General features: G+C 40.5%; 1 protein-coding gene across 2 annotated transcripts; it reads left to right on the forward strand.

Moving 5' to 3' along the window:
* The first annotated feature begins 394 nt into the window (after positions 1–394).
* LOC123266354 (dnaJ homolog subfamily C member 28) lies at positions 395–19098 on the forward strand. Of its 2 annotated transcripts, XM_044730590.1 has the most exons (6): positions 395–602; positions 825–956; positions 1034–1126; positions 1200–1553; positions 18490–18922; positions 19002–19098. In XM_044730590.1, exons 1-5 carry the CDS (start codon positions 492–494, stop codon positions 18889–18891), a joined length of 1092 nt encoding a protein of 363 aa, XP_044586525.1. In that variant the 5' UTR covers positions 395–491; the 3' UTR covers positions 18892–18922; positions 19002–19098. The 2 variants fall into 2 exon arrangements, with proteins under 2 accessions (XP_044586525.1, XP_044586523.1); XM_044730588.1 differs by having other exon boundaries at positions 18490–19097.
* The last annotated feature ends 1027 nt before the right edge of the window (positions 19099–20125 follow it).

Raw genomic sequence — 20125 nt, forward strand, 5'->3', positions numbered from 1 at the left:
GACCAATCTACTGCCGCAATATGTCGCCAAATTTCTTGAGAAACTTACCGTCAACTTGGTGTGAAAAAGTTTCAGAGCAACTTTTGCCGACAACTTGGTGACAACTTGGTGAACAAGTTGACACCAACCGAGTTACTTTCCAAGAGTTGCCGCCAAGTTGGTGACAAGTTGCGGCAGTAGATTGACAGAAAGTTGCGGCCAACTTGGCTATCAGGGTAGATTGCTAAAAAATTTCTTGCAGATCCCGTCATAAACTCTCGGTTTAAAAAGTCACCTAAGTTACTTATTGCTGATAATATGAATCCCAACATATTCATCCGTAGTGACTATTGATTTCTTCAGTAATAAACCGTATGTAAAACTTCATAAACATATATTTATTTACTATCATATGTTCTAAAAGTGACATAATACAAATTTTTACGCAGTAAAAAATTTTTAAATAATAAAATAAGTAATTTATTAATTGTTCGAGTGATAAATAATTAACAATGTTATTTTCTTCACCTAATTGTTCGGTTTCCATAAATAAGTTAAGTTTTTGCTTGCAAAGATTAAACGTGAACATAAAACAATGTCGCTACAAACATCGGACATTAAAGGTAATTCATTTTTAAATAATTATAATAAAAAATTTTTTTAAATATCAAACATGAGAAAATTAAAAAGAATTAGCAATATTCTTTAAATAACGCCAGTAAGGTTAGAAAACAATAAAATTTATAAAATATTAAAAACTTAAATACACTTTAATATTTCTTCTTTGTTGATTGTTTTTTTAAATTTGAGATTAAATCAATAAAAAATCTGATTAAATTAATTAGAAATCGTATGAAACACTTGGATTGAGGGAAGATTGTGAAGATGAAGATTTGAGGTTAGCGTTTGTTCATTTAGCCAAACAATACCATCCAGACAGCGGGTCATCAAGGGCTAATTCGATGAAATTTTCTGAAGTAAATCATTTTTATTAATGAATAAATTATTGATAAATCAAGAAGAAATTTCTTGTAATTTAGTGAATTTGTTGCAGATTGAAAGTGCATACAGATTGATTCAACGCGAAAGAAGTTCTTGCAAAGAAGACAATGACTCATTGCTGGAAGTCGAAGAATTTGATATCAAAGTAATAGCTTCATGAAGTAATTATTAGTAATAAATAATTTATTTTTTACTAATACATTTGGTGATAATTTTAGCATACAGCACCCCAACATCGGCATTTCTTGGCCTACGACACTGGCATTGGCACATTGTCGGAAAGACAAAGAAGACATACTAGAGAAAGAGCGCAAAAAGCCATCGACAATGTAATGGAGCACAGATTGCAGAAAATACAAGCTGCTGAGAGAAATACTCTGGTAGGAATGGACAAGCGTCGTGCTGGAGATGTCAAAACGCGTTTTGGTATTGATAGATTGGTTGAAGACTTGATTCAGGAGTCTATGAACAAAGGAGAGTTTAAAGACCTGCCTGGTATGGGAAAACCTCTGAGAGATCGAGCTAGCGCACAAAACCCTTATGTTGATTTTGTTACTCATAAATTGAACGAGGTAATTATTTACCTAAAAATTTTGTTTGTGTAATTAGTATGTCAGTATGTTGAGGCTTATTTATACTAAATGTATAAAAAAAAAATTAGAAAAACGGTTGACCTTGAAGGCCATCCTTGCAACTTCCCGCTAATTCCATACCTAGGCGCTTAAAATTGCACTTATGACGTTTTCGAGCTCTTCGAGCTCAAAAATACAATTTATGTGTTATTTTGAGCTCTCTGAGCTCAAAGAGATAGCTTTGCTATGCTTTTGAGCTCTTCGAGCTCAAAAGTCTCATCAAAATTCGATGAAACACGATTTTTCTAATTTTCAAACTGCTGTAACTTTTTAATAAATCAACCGATTTTCACGCGGTAGGCGGCGATCGATGTGGTTTTTTGAGTTCTATAAATAATTTTGAACAAAAAAATTGATCTGATGAAAAATTTCGGAGTTATTACAAAAAAAACACTTTTTTCGGTTTTTTTCGACAACGATATCTCACGAACGCATCAACCGAAAAATAAAAAAAAAAACAACTTTTTTTGTCACTTTTTTTGCAATTTCTCATAATCTACTGGTCCGAATCCGTTCCAACTTACAGGAAATCTAAGTTTGGCGAAGCCCTTTCGAATGACTCCAACAGCGATGTTAGAGACCGAAATCGGTCAAGCCGTTCAAAAGTTACGAGAGGTTTACACACACACACACACACACACACACACACACACGCGCGCGCGCGCAAAACACAAAACCGAGATGGTCGTTCTGACTCGCCAAAAATGGTTCCCAAAACCATTTGCTGTGGACATGGGAGGAATAACGCTAACGTCAACAAGGGTCCTGCGCTATCTGGGAGTAATGATAGACGAGAAACTATCTTTCCGCGAAGACCTCGATAATGCATGCCAGAAAGCCAGCAAGACGGTGTCTAGCCTAGCACGAATTATGACCAACACCATGGGACCAAGAACAAAAAAGAGGAGAGTCCTTCTGGAAGCAGTCCATTCGGTACTGCTTTATGGAGCGGAAATATGGGCAGATATATTAAAGCAGAAAACCTATCGGCGGAAAATGGCAGCAGTGCAGCGGCGAGGCGCTCTCAGAGTTGCCTGCGCCTACCGCACGGTTTCCGAAGCGGCTGTATTGGTCATTGCGGGAGCTGCGCCCATCGACCTATTAGCGTTCGAGAGAGCAAGACTCTACGACGCTAAAATCGGTGGCGAAAACATGAAGGAGGCAAGAACGAGGATAAAAACGGAAACGCAGCAAGAGTGGCAGGACCGATGGACGTCGGGAGAGATAGGCAGATGGACAGCGCGACTGATCCCAAACATCAACGTCTGGCTTTCTCGGAAGCACGGGGACACGGACTTCTTTCTGACCCAGCTACTGACGGGACATGGGCAGTTCAATGCCTATCTATTCAAGATGGGTTTGCACAGCACACCAACGTGCCAATACGGTCCAGACAAAATTGACAACGCCGAGCACACGTTTTTCGAGTGTGATCGATGGAAGGACGATAGAATCTGCACCGAAGAAACAATGGGCACCGCGCTCTCCCCTGAGAGCTTGGTAACCTGCATGATCAAAAAAGAAGAAAACTGGACAGCTGTAGTAGCCTACACGCAGCGTCTCTTGAAAGAAAAAATCGCAGAAAGGGATTAGAAACCAGTAAAAACAAGAAGTAGGTGTCGTGAGGCACAACATGGACTGGATTGAAGTAATGCTAACGCGGTCCTGATCCAGTCTTCCCTGTAACATCTATAGGGAAACGAGAGAGGAGGATGTTTAGTCGGTATCGTTGCAAAATAATATTGTCTTCTGAGTCCGACATACCCAGGCACCAACACCTAGTCCTGGCAACAACACCAAGTCCTGGCATACGTAAACGTATTTTACCTCCTCTATAAAAAAAAAAAAAAAAAAAAAAAACACACACACACACACACACAGACGTACGGACATCATCGTGAAAATAGTCAGGGAAGCTTCCTAGGGCCTCAAAACGTCAAGATCTGATGAGAACTCGATTTTCGAAAAATTGGGTAAAACCAATAACTTCCCGATTTTTGAAAGTTTTCAATTTTCTTAGCGGGAAGTTAAAAATTAGGAAAACGGTTGACCCTGAAGGCCATCCCTGCAACTTCCCACCAATTCCATACCTAAACGCTTAAAATAGCACTTATGACGTTTCTGAGCTCTTCAAGCTCTAAAATAAAATTTGTGTGTTATTTTGAGCTCTCCGAGCTCAAAGAAATAGCTTTTGTATGCTTTTGAGCTCTTCGAGCTCATAAGACTGATAGCAGTTGATAATACGGTTATACGACACCTTGTCCACTGAAACTATATCCGCGACATTATGTCTACGACGAGCTTCTTGAAATCCCGTTGCCAAAGCAAGTAGAGCTAAAAGGCTTTGCAGACGACGTTGCGGCCACTATAGTGGTGGACAGCGTAGAAGAAGCCGAACTGCTAGTTCGGGAAACCATTGACGCCGTCGAGACTTGGCTTAATAAGCATCATCTGAAACTCGCCAAACAGAAAACCGAGATGGTCGTTTTGACACGTCAAAAATGGTTCCCAAAACCATTCGCTGTGGACATGGGAGGAACAACACTGACGTCAACAAGGGCCCTGCTCTATCTAGGAGTAATGATAGACGAGAAACTATCTTTCCGCGAACACCTCGACAGTGCATACAAGAAAGCCAGCAAGACGGTGTCTAGCCTAACACGAATTATGACCAACACCATGGGACCAAGAACAAAAAAGAGAAGAGTTCTTCTAGAAGCAGTCCACTCGGTACTGCTTTGTGGAGCGGAGATGTGGGCAGACATATTAAAGCAGAAAACCTACCGGCGAAAGATAGCAGCAGTACAGCGGCGAGGCGTTCTCAGGGTTGCCTGTGCCTACCGCACAGTTTCCGAAGCGGCCGTATTGGTCATTGCGGGAGCCGCGTCCATTGACCTATTAGCGTTCAAAATAGCAAAACTCTATGACGCTAAAGATAGTGACGACAACATGAAGGATGCAAGAACGAGGATAAAAACGGAAACGCAGCAAGAGTGGCAGGACCGATGGACATCGGGAGAGACGGGCAGATGGACGGCGCGCCTGATCCCAAATATCAACGTCTGGTTTTCTCGGAAGCACGGGGACACGGACTTCTTCCTGACCCAGCTATTGACGGGACATGGGTAGTTCAATGTCTATCATTTCAAGATGGGTTTGCACAGCACACCAACGTGCAAATACTGCCCTGACAAAATTGACAACGCCGAGCACGCGTTCTTCGAGTGTGATCGGTGGAAAGACGACAAAAGCAGCACCGAAGGAACAATAGGCACCACGCTTTCCCCTGAGAGCTTGGTAACCTGCATGATAAAAAAAAAAGAAAACTGGTCATCTGTCGCAGCCTATGCGCAGCGCCTTTTAAAAGAAAGAATCGCAGAAAAGGATTAGAAACCAGTAGTAAAAAGTAGATGTTGTGAGACGCAACAAGAACTGGATTGAAGTAATGCTAACGCGGTTCCGATCTAGTCTTCCCTGTAACATCTATGGGGAAAGGAGAGAGGAGGGTGTTTAGTCGATAACAATGGTGTGTCACATGGTGTATCTATTTTATTGCGCAAGACATTTGATCGATACATCCGAGTATCGGTCATTTGGTTTCCGAAGATACGTTCCACATCACCGTGCTGAAGGCAAAAAACTGTCCGAACATCACCATCAATATAACGATGTCAGGTTCCACCGTTAATATCTATGCGGTAACTGTAACCTGCTTTGGGCCAACGAATGCATTCTATTTGAATGTTGGTACAGTATCGAGACATCATCAGATGACTGATTACATCACTAGCTATCAACCGTCGCCAGAAATTAATGATTATACATAAGTTCAAGTAGAGATTAGTTTCGAACTTTTGTAAAAAAAACTGAAGATAATGTGAATGCTTAAAGAGCTTATAATAAAGAGTTACTCTAATGCATTAGCAACAACAAAAAGAAAAAAAAACACATACATACATACATACAGACATAGTGACACCCTCGCGGGGATAGTCAGGGAAGCTTCCTGTGACCTTCAAACGTCGAGATCTGATGAAAACTCGATTTTTGCAAAACGGGGTGAAACCAATAACTTCCCGATTTTCTTAGCGGGAAGTTAAAAAAACAAATTGATTTTTGACGATTTTTGAAATTAAAAAAAATTTGGAGCGACCTCTTAAAAATTTTTTTTTAAGCTGTTCTTTGGAGAGGGCTCTTAAAACATCAAAAACTAACATTTTTTCACTCGAGATTCAAAAAAAAAATAGTCGGTTTTTTTGCGCTACCCTATTGTATATATAATTCATATATAATTATATAAGAATCATATATAATTCTATATAATTTTTTTTACTCAGATGGGTATTTTGTGATTACTATAAAACATTCTCTTTTTTTTATCTAAGAGTCTGTTACTCCAATAATTAACAATCTTTCAATAAATAGGATTTTGCGAATTAAATAATAGGAATTAAAAAAAATTTTATTTCACAAAAATTATTAGTTTTGTCAAGTTCATAAATTGTAAGCCGGGCCCTCCAGCAATATATAGTTCCATATACTAAACAAAAATAATTCCATCAAAATTCGAGCTTTTAATTCTGGTTCTACCTCTATTATTTTTTTAATTTTGAAGGAATTATAAATTCTAAAGCAACGAAGTACCTTAACAATGTCGTAGAATCATTTTTGTGATTTCATGTATGCATAGATAATTTTATAAATCTACATATAGATACCATTATTACGTATATATTGATAATTAATAATTAATAAATTAGATAAAAAATTTTGTTCTCTACGAACCGATCATGTATACGATTTGCATTATTTGTAGTTATAACAAACTTTGCTCTTCTAGTAAATCTCTTAGGTAAACAGGTAATGAATTAGTGTTTCAAGCGTGAGGTCCAGGGTTGGATTCCCATACACGCCGATTTTTAACTTCCCGTTAAGAAAATTTAAAATTTTCAAAAATCGGGAAGTTATTGGTTTCACCCCGTTTTTCGAAAATCGAGTTTTCATCAGATCTCGACGTTTTGAGGTCCTAGGAAGCTTCCCTGACTATTCCCGCGAGGATGTCACTATGTGTGTGTGTGTGTGTGTGTGTGTTTTTTTTTTATCTTAGGGGGGGGGGAATCCTTTTTACGGATTCCAGGCATAGCTGTTCGGCCTGGATATGTGGCGACTCGACGCAGCGTCATACTAAAACTCGATGCTAACGCCCCTACCCACTAAACCCTAAACCCCTTTTCTTCTTTCCTCTAATCCCTCATGGAAACCGCCGTCAGGCATTACTTCGTGAGGGGAGGATCTAGCTACTGCTATTCCTTCTGGTGGCTAAGGTGTTATTTTTCCTTCCTTCTAGTTTCTGTCATTTGCCCTTTTTCTTTCAATGGAACGCAGCTCTGTAAGCACTTCGGTGGTAAACGTACTTGTGGCGTTCCAGGCAGCTTCGGATGACAGCATTTCTTCTACTATTGACTCTGGTGTGATTTTCTTGTTCAGGATCTTCTCTAACTCATCACGCTGTGGGTTAAAACGAGGGCACTCAAAGAAAACGTGCTCCGCATTTTCAGCAACTCTTGGGCAAGACGGACACTCTGGGGAATTATCGTGCTTAAAGCGATAAAGGTACTCCCGGAAACAGCCGTGTCCTGATAACATCTGGGTCAGATAGTAGTTGGCCTCGCCGTGATTCCGGTTAAGCCAAACGTCAATCCTTGGTATAAGTCGATGAGTCCATCTTCCCTTCTCCGCAGCATCCCATAGTTATTGCCATCTTGCTATACTATGTTGTCGCGCTTCAGTTCTCAGTTCTTCAGCGCTCAGTGTAGATGACCTCTTTCGGTGGTATAGGTTCCGTCTTTCCTCAGCTAGGACTCTAAGAGGCAGAGTTCCAGAAATGACGCACACTGCCTCCTCGGATATTGTGCGGAAGGCGCTTGCAACTCTCAGTGCACTTAATCGGTAGACCGGTCCGGCTTTCCTCCATGATTTTTGGGTCTCCAGCGCGTCTGCCCAAACGGATATTCCATATGTGAGCACTGATGTGACTACTGACGACAGCAATAGTCTCCTGCTCTGCTTCGGGCCTCCAACATTCGGCATCAGTCTTGATACGCTAGTTACCACCGCTGATGCTTTAGCACTTACGTGTTCGATCTGTTGTTTAAAGTTCAGTCGGGCATCCAGCGTCACCCCCAGATATCGGATAAATGGTTGCGATGCGATCTCCTGCTCGCCGACATTCAGCTTGATGTTTTCTACGATCTTTCTGCTGGTGATGAGCACAGCTTCAGTTTTGTGCTTGGCTAACTCCAACTTCATCATCTCCATCCATAGGTTAATCCGGCTAAATGTGATATCGAAAGCCAGATTGATCTCTTTCAAGTGTTTCGCGACAATGACTACCGCTACATCATCGGCATATGCTAAAAGTTTCACCTCTGATGGTAATGCAACTCTCAGGAGACCATAATACATGATGTTCCACAGCAAAGGACCCAAAACCGAGCCCTGTGGCACTCCTCCGGTTATTTCGTACTCCCTTGGACCGTTTTTAGTGTCATATTTGAGGACTCTGTCTGTAAAGTAGTTTGCTACCATTCTGCGCAGGTATCCTGGCACTTCTTTATCTTCGAGAGCTCGCAGTCCCAGTTAGCGGAATTGAAGGCATTTTTGATGTCCAAGGCAGCCACTAAACAATACTTCTTTCTGCCACGTTCCCATCTCTTTCCAGCGATTGCCTCCTTAGCTGTATCGACCACCAGGTTGATCGCATCCAGCGTTGATCGTCCTTTCCGGAAACCATACTGGCCTTCTGCTAGGAGTGGATCGACGACTGCTTCTATTCGTTGGTGCATTATACGCTCTAATATCTTACCCGCTGTATCCAGCATGCAGAGTGGTCGGTAGGACGATGGCTCGTCCGGTGGCTTCTTCCCTTTAGGGAGAAGTACAAGTCTTTGATGTTTCCATCTTCTAGGAAAAATCCCTTCTTTGAGGCACGAATCGTAGGTATCTAAGAATAGATTTGGCGCTGCTTTAATAGCTGTTTTTAATGCGATATTCGGGATTCCATCCAATCCCGGCGCCTTATTATTCCCTACTCGGTTGCACGCCTCCATCAGTTCCTCTTCTGTGACAGGTGGAATATCTTCTTGATTTACTGGCAATGAAGAATAGCCGAACTTACTTTGTCGAGGAAACAGCGTAGAAACTATTCTTTCCAGGAGCTGTGGACACGTAGGTGATGGCATTGGCTGGCGCTTCAAGTGGGTCATGACCACCCTATACGGTCTGCCCCATGGGTCCTTTTCTACCTCATCGACGAGTTCCTTCCAACAGCGTCTTTTGCTATCTTTGATGGCCTTGTTCAGTTCTCGACGGGCCTTTTTGTATTCTGCGACCAGCTCCGCAGAGTTAGGTCGTCGGTGGCCACGCTGTGATAATCTTCTCTTTTTGTGACAGGCTGTGCGAAGGGCGTTAATCTGATCATTCCACCAGTGCACCGATGGTCTTTTATTGATGCCACGCTTACGGGGCATGCAGGTGTCGCACGCCTGGGCAATTCTCGTCATTAAGTCCTTCGTCTTCTCTACAGCATTTCCTGTGATGATGGTCGAGTCACTGTCTAAGGCTACTACCAAAGCTTCCGAGTCAAAGTCTTTCACTTTCCATCCAGCTGCATTAGTTTGTCTAGTTGCTTTTTGAGGGCTCCGGCCAGCTGATATTTCCCAAAGTATTGCACTGTGGTCGCTGGCGGTGTAGGTGTTTAAGACTTCCCAAGAATAGTTTCCTTTCAATAAGCTGCTGCTGACGAATGTGAGGTCTATTATCGAACTAGCCTCTCCCTTGGTATATGTTTGTGTCTCACCGATGTTGAGAAGGACCACGTCCAGTGAGGCCATTGCTTCACGTAGTGCTTTGCCTCGCGCATTAGTCTGCTTGCTGCCCCAGTCTACCGCCCAGGAATTGAAGTCCCCTGCTATAGCTACTGAGTAGTATTGCTTTGCGTCTTCGGTTAGTCGATCCAGGAAATCAGTAAAGTCGGCAATGGAAAGGCTAGGTGGTGCATAGCAACTATAAAAATGGATGTCGTTAATAGAAGCTGCTACAAAGCCGATGCTATCATTGCTCACTATGCTCTGGAAGGGGAGTTTGCCACAGGACCAGATGACAGCCTTGGTGGTGCTGTCAGTTTCCCACGGTTGGTTATTTAGGTGTCTGTATGGCTCTGCTATTATTACTAAATCAAGCTCTAATTCACGCACGGTCTGCACGAGCAGGTCATGCGCGGCCTCACAGTGATTGAGGTTAAGCTGTAATATCCTCATGTTTGCTTGCTTGTCATTCTCTGGAGTGCCTCTTTGTATACCGGGCACCTATATGTGCCGGCGTGATGGGCAGCGTTCTCTGCGCTCTTATTTTCCACGCATAATACACACTTCGCTGGGTTTTTACAGTCCGCAATCTTGTGTCCTTCTTGGCCGCATCTGATGCATAGCTTGGATCGATCTGTCTTGCTTCTGCACTGGGATCCGTGGTGCCCGAAATGCCAGCATTTGTAGCATTGGGTAGGTTTCCTCGTGGCTCTAATTCGGCAGTTGACCCAGCCAATTCAGATTTTACCGCTTCCTTCTAATATCTTCTGAGCTGCTGCAGCCGGTAGTGTCACGACAGTGGTTTGGGTACCTCTGTAGGCTTTGCGGATCTTGATTGTCTCTGGTAGTATTTCGCAGAGCTCCTTGGTTACCGTATGCAGGGCAGCCTGAATATCCTCCTTTGTTGTGGTGTCATCTAGGTCTCGGATCTCGATGTCTTCTTGTGGCCCTTTGCAGATCACTTTGGCCTCCTCCTTAAGAATGTTTGCGATGGTATGTTGCAGGCCTTGGCCTTTGTCCACGCACTTCCGCGAAATCGTAATCAGCAAGTCCCCGCTTCTGGTCTTGTTGATCTTGTCCACTGTTGTGCGAACTTGCTCATCAGGGACGTCCTTCTTTATGCGACGCAAAATCTCGGCGTACTTTGCTTTCTCGGCCGGGCGGATGATCAGTGCGTCGGGTCTGATCCATTTGAGCGGTTTTTTGCGCTTAGGCTCCGGCCTGGGCTTCTTTGGAGGCTCCTTTGGGAGCTGTTCTTTGGCTAGCCTCCGTTTCTCTTTCCTTGTGTGGACATCTTTCCAATCAGTCGCGTCTTTTTTTTCGGCGTTCTGCTTCATCACGTTTTTCGAAGGACTTGGTTTCAAGTCCTTTCTCTTCGTCAATCGCCCATCTATTCGATCTGGGGAGTTTCGGTCCTTCCTCTTGTTAGACTTGTTGGAAGTATGACCTTCGTCTTTAGCATCAGATTCACCGTCAGCATCGCCTCCGGTGTCCATTGATTCTTCGATCTCCACAGTAAGTTGACTGCTCTTCTCCGGCGTAAAACGAGGAGTGAGTCGTCGAGGTGACTGCCATTCTTCGTCCAGTTTTTTAAACCTTCGAAAGGCGTTAACTACCCCGGTTGCCTTAGCCTTTATCTCTTTATGGATATTGACTTTTGATTGGACAAACTCATGCAGTTCGCTGGTCAGCTTTTCGAGGCGTTCCAGCGCTAGCGTCCGCTTCATCTCAGCGCTTACGGTAATCGCTGCTTCTTGGGCGTGAGGCCCACTAATACTCCTGTCCTTTTCTTGATTTTTCGTTTCTTCCATGATTTTGAGTGATACTCCAAAGCAAAAGGTCGTCTCCGAACGCGATGCCTCCGGAAGTGGAGGGGTGATCACTCTTACAGCTACCTCCATTGCTATAAGAGCTTTCGGTCATTGAAGCGGGAATTCTCAACCGCTTCGACCCTGCACCTGCTTCCTTCATCGGCTTCCTCTTGCTCCCGTGGGTGCGGCACGTAGATGCCGGGAGTTACCACGTACACCGCGCTATAAGGATCATTTCGCACATCTCTTTCGAGCAGCGTCACCTTATCCGCTTGCGTACGTGACCCTAGGTCAGATGGTGTGACCAACCCTTCCTGCCGAAAGGGGAGTTTTCGTTTTTTACCGCGAGAGCTATTTTATTTCGCTCTTACCCTCTGCTCCGAAGAACAGCGAGCTTTTTTCGACCCACAAGGATACAAGGACGGTGGCTGTTACTCTTCAGCTCCGATGCCTGATTTGGTCCGCGAAGGCTATTTTATTTCGCCCCAATCCGCCGATCTTACGACCGGTTAGGACCCCCCTATCCGCCACCTGGGGACGCGCCCGGTGGGAGTTTGGCTTCTTCCGACGGGTGTGTGTGTGTGTGTGTGTGTGTGTGTGTGTGTGAGAGTATGTAAAACTCTCATAACTTTTGAACGGTTGAACCGATTTCATCGCGGTTGATGCCATTCGAAAGGGCTTCGCCAAACTTAGATTTCCTGTTAATTTGAAACGATAGATTTCAAGAAATTTGGAAAAATCTCAAAAAGAATAAGAAAAAAAATTTTTTCAAAAGTGGTTTTTTTGGAATAACTTTCAAACGGCTCTACCGATCGATTCCAAAAACTAATCAGCTCTTAACCTTAAAAAACCACGTCGATCACCGCCAATCCGGTCAAAATCGGTTGATTCGTTCGAGAGATATCGTGAACGAAAGAAAACCAAAAAAAGTGTTTTTTCGGAGTTACTCCGAAATTTCTAGTTTGACCAATTAAAACTTAGAAATTCTTTATGAGGCTTAAAAAAGTGCGTAGAATGCCGCCAACCGCGTAAAAATCCGTTCATTCATTCAAAAGTTATTGCGGTTTGAAAATTCAAAAAATAGTGTTCTGTGAAATTTCTATCAGACTTTTGAGCTCAGAGAGCTCAAAAGCATAGAAAAAGTATCTTTTTGAGCTCGGAGAACTCATAAAACCACACCGATTGTATTTTTGAGCTCGAAGAGCTCAAAAAAAGCGGCCAGGTATCAACGGAATTAGCGGTAAGTTGCAGGGATAGCCTTTAGGGTCAACCGTTTTCCTAATTTTTTTTTTCTATGGAACTAATTATTTATAATTATAGATCGTTCTATATAATTATATTAGGAGTTTGAATTAATTCGTAATAATTATGTATGTAAGACTCGAGGTTTATATTTTGTATACCACTCATATTTATTTATACATCTACAAGTAATAACCCGACAATGACTACGGAATGAGACATCTAATAAAAGCCAATATAATTAAGGGATGACAATGACTGGGGGACGTTGTACTAGGACCCATCGCGTGAGGTCCTCATGAAGGGTGGCGTCGGAATGCCCCTAACAATCTCTCTCGTAGTCCTCTCAACCCTCGTTGAGTGGGGGCGAGTCTTGTCACAGGCTGGGGGTAAGACCTTACGTCACAGATCTCGGGCCTCACGATACTCGACAGCCGTCAGCCTCGGCAATAAGAATAGCGTTGCTTACAGTCGGCCGTCCTGATGATGCTCGCGTCCTCGCGACTAGTGGTCAGCTGCTCGTTCAAGTGACCATGTCACTTTGCCTGCTATATCACTATTTTTGACCTAAAATAATATTCGAGTATTATCAGTATTTGAAAAATATAAGATATCATGCAATATCATGCAGCCATTCCTATTGTAAGATCAAAGCCGTTCTCTTTTTTATCAAAAATCAACAACACATTACAATTAGACAATAATCATGTGCATCCTCTACCTACTGGACTCAGGGCATGTGTCTATACCGCTGATCCAGTCATACATGCTTAAACTTTAGAGCCGACCAATTGGCACCAGTGACTTCGTATCTGACTCAGCCGTCCACCGGATACGAATCACTACTCGCCATATAGCTTGTCTGCAGCTCTAAATTTTAACATTCCATTCAATTTTCATGCGTACAATTTCAAGCTTAACCCATTTACGTCGTTAGTACTCAATAACGACTGCATGCTTCGTGACAGATATCACTAAAACCACTAGCAGTACAGAGAAACCACCGCCAACCGGCGCTTGATCGATTAAGATCTTCGCAGTTTCTCGACGTAACCACCAGGACGTTGGAGTCGTCGCCCGGTCATCACTGACCGCCCGATCGTTCAAGGATCACACGACTCATATCGGCTTTCTCAAATTAAACCACTAGTAGTGCGGAGAAGCTACTGCCATACGGCACTTGATTGATTCCCTAATCTTGCAGTCTCTCGACGCAACTACTAGGACGATGACTCCCTAGCCAGCATTAGGATGCAAATCCTCCTCCATCTGGCCTCCATTTGTAATGAGTTAGGTCATATTCGGTGCACTAATGAAGTATCCTTGCTACTACGGAGCTCAGGATCACTCCAGCTGTTCACCAACTCCTCCAGGTTTGCACTAATAAGTGCCGATTGTTGCTGCAACCGCTTAATTTTACACTGTCAAGAGTTGAACGGCCAACGTGATAGTCCAACTCAGCTTTTTATCTAGAACAGATTAAGAGTGTCGACGATGTAACGTCTTACCACTGAAATCCCTTCAAGATTCCTGGTTTTCCGTCTACAATCATAATGACGGTCCATGACGTACTCGATGCACACGTTCGTGCATCTCATGCACTATCGTCAATTGTTGAAAGATCTTCAACAGCTATCGCTGCCGTCCATACTGACTCGGTAATATCTGTACAACGGTTACTCGAGCAACAGACGTATCCCAGACGAGTTGATACTTCAGCACTCGTCAGGACCACCTTCGAAGCCTAGTCAGAAACTTTGAAGACATGAATTAACATTTTAGCTAGAGACAGATGTAATGCTCTCGACGATATATAAATCTTATCTTCATCAAGCCTTAATTACAATAACTTAATAATTATTTTATTTAATTTTTAATGGTTACTATGCTCACATATTCTATCGCTGAAATTCCAGCTTGAATTTCAATCATATTTTATACAGGTACGAGAAACCACATTTCGTTCACTCAACATCCAAGAAGGACGTATAGCTGATTCCCCGTACTTTAAGATACTCAACGTACTCAATGTTAAACCATAGCAATTCTAACAACCGATACCTTATAGCTGATGTGACAATATACTCTAACCAGTATCCACGACCCCTTTTTTTTTGAGGTCCAGTTGACCTGAGTTTACTACCTGACTATTACTTGTCGTAAAATTAACCCGCAGTCTTAAACAAGACTACTATTGTTTAAGGGACAGTAACTGCGCTACTGTACAGATTCAAACCAAACTATTTTGCAATTACGTAAATATCGATCTTGTTGACCGACGTTTCTATTACTTTAAGATCTTAAAATCTTGTTCTGTCGGCAGGGCATTTAATAATTTCGTAGTAGTCCGATACCACATGGTGATTTTAAAAATGATAATTTCGATTACAATTTAAATTTGCAAACTTCATCCGAGTATTGTGCGATATTAATTAACAATGCTCAGTGATAACTCTTCGCAAAAATACCGATATGAATTTAGAATATAGTGCTGAATTATTTAATCGCTCATCTAATTCTTCATCTTTCTAGTATGCAATTAGTACATCAATTAATGACCTAGCATTCACAATAATCGACTTCAATAATCTATACTAATATTATAAAGGGGAAAAAGTTGATTGTTTGTTTGCATTGAATGTACTCCGGAACTACTGAACCGATTTGCAAAATTCTTTCACCGTTGGGAAGCTACACTATCCCCGGATGACATAGGCTATATTATATTTTCAAATTATTGTTAAATACCCTGCGAAGCCGGGGTAGACTGCTAGTCATTAATATTATTAATTATTTATCTTTAACTTTCATCCATCAACTATATACTTTGTCAATTTATAACTGACAATTCTACTTTACGATATCAAACGCTTAACTATTTTATTTACATCTTGTTTAAAAATGTCTAGCCAATTCGATATTATTACGGGATGTTAAAATTTGTTAAATAACATCTCTTACAAAACTATCTGATTTTTCTAACTCAAATGATAGTGCTATCATACTAACGTAAGGTTGGTGAAATTAGATAATTATCTTTCGTTTTAACTAGCTTACAATCAATGCTGAGGAGCATTTCAATAATACAGTACACAATAATTATTTACAATCTATTGTAGGACTACTTCGTACTTTGTGCATTATACCGATGAGTTTACTTAGCCCGTAACCGACACATGGTTGCCACTCAACTTTTGAGTACTTACAATAAGGCAATAAAACAAGGGTTTCTTGCGAGATAAAGACTCGGCTGTGAGAAAACTAAACCCGAGGTTTCCTCGTATAGTAATTCTAATACTATGTCCTTGAAACCATCTGTTTTGTGTTGTTATGTTTTTAAAATTTTCTTAAACTCGACTCAACATAATTTTTCTACCAACAATGAATTTTACTTATTGAGTTACTGGCAAACACGTAATATTTATTTTCAACGACTAACGAAAAGGATATTTTGAACTTTTCAAAGACTTTAACTAGAAACACTTTTATACCAACATGTGTTATTTAGGCATTTCGAATTTCTACGTTATAACTATTTACTAGTTTCTACTTTCTCCTTTGTGTATTGTTCACAAAATATATGTGACCGCCGGGTTCTATTTTATAGTTTTGCCAAAGATAATTTCTTCAAACTTGGCGTCATATATTTTATATATATTATTAACATGCTTATTCATTATTTTTCAATCAGATTTGAGTATATATACTAACTATACCTAACAATAAGTTCGTTTTCCGAATTGTTAATCTTTGCAATTTGCAATAACTCCACATTAATAAAATCAATCATTCTACTCTCTTATAGCTAACTAATATCCAATTGTAACGATTAAAAATCAAGGCGTTACTAAATTATATTGTGATTCTGATTAAGACTACTGCTTATTTATTTTGAAAATGTATAGTTACTTATAACCGCGACAACATTCTTTGGAACCGCATAGCGAGTACTCACTACTTGATCGCGCAAGTATATCAATGCTACATCCGGTATGCATAATTCGGAGTTCTGCTTCATTATTTATTAATTTACTATTTCTTCATGTTATTACAATTACTACTTGCAATAACACTTTATTTATTATCGAGCAAGCATTACTAAGCCTACTTGATTATACCTCTTAATATACCAACTCAAGTTGTATCATAATTAATTACTTGTAAATTCTACATTACCAAATTTATCTTTCATTATAACCATGACACTCAGTGTCGTATTACCAAATGAGCGATAATGAGTTGACCAGCTTTAGGCCCTGATTCCTCATTTGCTGATGATTTAATTTATCGTAATCATTCGTTGTTGATATCGCTCTGACGTTGAATCCAGTAACTTCTTCAGCGTTGAACTCATCATCCATTCTCTGCACCGATTGCTGGTGGACTTGCTGAGAATGCAATTACGGTTGCAAAACAGCTCACCATTGAGTTGTTCTGCTTCTTCATAACTCCACCTTCTCCAGATGCTTTAGTCCTGGTTCCTTCTGCAAGTACGACGCCTCTTCAAAGCCTATCTCGACCGCAGCTATGGATATTCTTAACTACTTCAATTTTTCAGAGAAGTTGCAATTTTCGAAGATGTAGTAACATGACCTTGGGTGATCTAACTACGAAGTAGCCAAATTTGAGGATTGAGTAGAGTTGACCCAGCACTCAACGTATTGACCTTGAAACTGATGCGAAACCACAATATTTGCACTAACAATAACTTCTCAATTATAATTAATATATTATAACTTATTATAACATTAATACACCACACTTTCCACGGAACACGGATTTCCAATCCCACTTCTGATCTGTAAGACTCGAGGTTTATATTTTGTATACCACTCATATTTATTTATACATCTACAAGTAATAACCCGACAATGACTACGGAATGAGACATCTAATAAAAGCCAATATAATTAAGGGATGACAATGACTGGGGGACGTTGTACTAGGACCCATCGCGTGAGGTCCTCATGAAGGGTGGCGTCGGAATGCCCCTAACAATCTCTCTCGTAGTCCTCTCAACCCTCGTTGAGTGGGGGCGAGTCTTGTCACAGGCTGGGGGTAAGACCTTATGTCACAGATCTCGGGCCTCACGATACTCGACAGCCGTCAGCCTCGGCAATAAGAATAGCGTTGCTTACATGTAATATAATTATATATAATTTTTTTTACCCGGGCGGGTATATAGTCTGATATACTTATATCAAGGCATATATAGTCTGATATGGACAGCTTATATCAGGCCTAATATAGTCTGATCAGAAAATTTTTTCACGGGTCACACTTTACTCGGACTTTCTTTCCCAAATGGTCGTTGCAGGTTATCTCCAACAAATGTTAATAAATTCCGATATAGTGTACTGGTTAGCATACCTTAAAGATATAAATCATGATTAGCATAATTATTATTTATTGGTAAAAAGGTTCAGGTTCATTCCATCGTGAATTTCATAGTCCTGAAGCTTTATGTGGTCTTTGTTAATAATGTACCATTTTTTTAAACCATGTAGGATGAACGTGTGAAGCGTGCACTTTTGAATTTTCCAAACTTTTTACACTTACTTGCACACTATGCGTGGAATAAAAAATATATTATTTTTTTAACAGACACTCACTACGTACGCACAGGGGTCAGTTTGACCCCACGTCCTCTTCGCTTGGCCGTTGTAACAATATTAAAAATGATACGCAGCTGCCCTATCTCTTTGTATACATTTAGAGTGGAGTTTGGCCTTCGCAAATATATACCGGGTGTCTCGAATAATTTGACTAACTTGAGAAATATTTTAGGTTAAAAAAAATACTGGAGTCAAAATCACCCCCAGATTACACCGAGGGTTGATTATACAGATAATATATACAGATAATATATACAGATAATATATATATATATATATATATATATATATATATATATATATATATATATATATATATATATATATTTTTTTTTTTTTTCAGATATTAATTGACAATGGATTTACCCCAGAATGGATACGGCTATCGAAAGAAATACGAGAAGAAACAAAAGAGCTAGAAAATTACTTGACGGAAGTACAAAATGAGTTGGGCCCTGCGCCTCTGTCATTTGACGAGGATAAATTATGGCAAAACGCATTAAAAAACTCTGAAGAAGCTGTAAAAAATATAAACAAAAAAATCAATACATACAATTTGCTTGTGCCTATTCTTCAGAAACAAATGTTGTTGATTGACTTGAACAGTATTGCTAAAAAAATTATTGAAAAGCCACCTTCTCCTCAAAATAAAAAATCTAGAGATAATGTGACAGTTGATAATAATTCAATGTCTACTGGGATGTTAGATTTACTTTCTTGGGTATTTGATCGTAAAAAAACTTGATTTAAGGTAGTTCACTCATCAACAAAATTAGGTACATACGCTGTTAAAATTGAAAATCAATTGACCTTACCAAACTTGAGATAATTGTAATTAAAAATGACATTTTGCAGAAGTAATGCGGCAAAAGACTGAAAAATCACAAATTTTTATTCTTTTGGCATGGAAGGACCTAAAAAATTTCGAAGCTCCTAATTATGTAGTTTTTTATGAAATAAAAATTAAATTAGCAGACATCTGATAATTTTTAGAATTTTTGTAATTGAAAAATTTATTAAAATAAAAAACTCCACATTTAGGAAATTTAAAAAGCAATAAATGCAATTTTAAATATTTTTTAGTTCTATTAATGAAAAAAATATTCAAAGTCTCCTAATTTTAGTATAATTTTTAGAAATTATCAATTAACTAGCCAGGCAAACCAAAATAATCATTAATAAAAGTGAATAAGAGATAGTCCGTGAGAAAGGCAGCACTAGAGAATGAAAAATAAAGCAATATCACAAATGTCGTTAGTGAATTATCTTAACCCGTCAGAACTCACGTGAATTTTAGTTTCTCACTTGCACTACAGCGCCGCTCTATAAGTCGGATGTTGTTGCGTGAGCAAAATGCTCATAACGTGAGTGCTGACGGGTTAATTAATTTTTAACTTCCTGCTAAGAAAATCGAAGATTTTCAAAAATCGGGAAGTTATTGGTTTTACCCCGTTTTGCAAAAATCGAGTTTTCATCAGATCTCGACGTTTGAAGGTCACAGGAAGCTTCCCTGACTATCCCCGCGAGGGTGTCACTGTGTCTGTGTGTATGTATGTATGTATGTATGTATGTTTGTGTGTGTGTGTGTGTGTGTGTGTGTGTGTGTGTGTGTGTGTGTGTGTGTGTGTGTGTGTTTTTTTTTTTTTTTTTTTTTTTTTTTTGTAGGGGGGGGAATCCTTTTTACGGATTCTAGGCATAGCTGTTTGGCCTGGATATGTGGCGACTCGACGCAGCGTCATACTAACTCGACACTAACGCCCCTACCCACTAAACCCTAAACCCCTTTCTCTTCTATCCTCTGATCCCCCATGGTACCGCCGTAAGGCATTTCTTCGCGGGGGGAGGAATTAGCTGCCGCTCTTCCTTCTGGTGGCTAAGATGTTTTTTATTTCTATCTCCCTTCTAGTTTCTGTTTTCTGCTCTTTTTCTCTCGATGGACCGCAACTCTGTAAGCACTTCAGTGGCAAAGGTGCTCGTGG

Source organism: Cotesia glomerata, linkage group LG5, assembly GCF_020080835.1.
Source record: "Cotesia glomerata isolate CgM1 linkage group LG5, MPM_Cglom_v2.3, whole genome shotgun sequence".
Classification (NCBI taxonomy): Eukaryota; Metazoa; Arthropoda; class Insecta; order Hymenoptera; family Braconidae; genus Cotesia; species Cotesia glomerata.

What these genes read in the sequence shown, in the direction of transcription:
- LOC123266354 (XM_044730590.1), top strand. Translation starts at nt 492, where the DNA reads ATGTTATTTTCTTCACCTAATTGTTCGGTTTCCATAAATAAGTTAAGT. An exon ending in ATTCGATGAAATTTTCTGAA is followed by an intron (nt 957 to 1,033) that starts GTAAATCATTTT and finishes AATTTGTTGCAG; the next exon opens with ATTGAAAGTGCATACAGATT. An exon ending in TTACTCATAAATTGAACGAG is followed by an intron (nt 1,554 to 18,489) that starts GTAATTATTTAC and finishes TTTTTTTTTCAG; the next exon opens with ATATTAATTGACAATGGATT.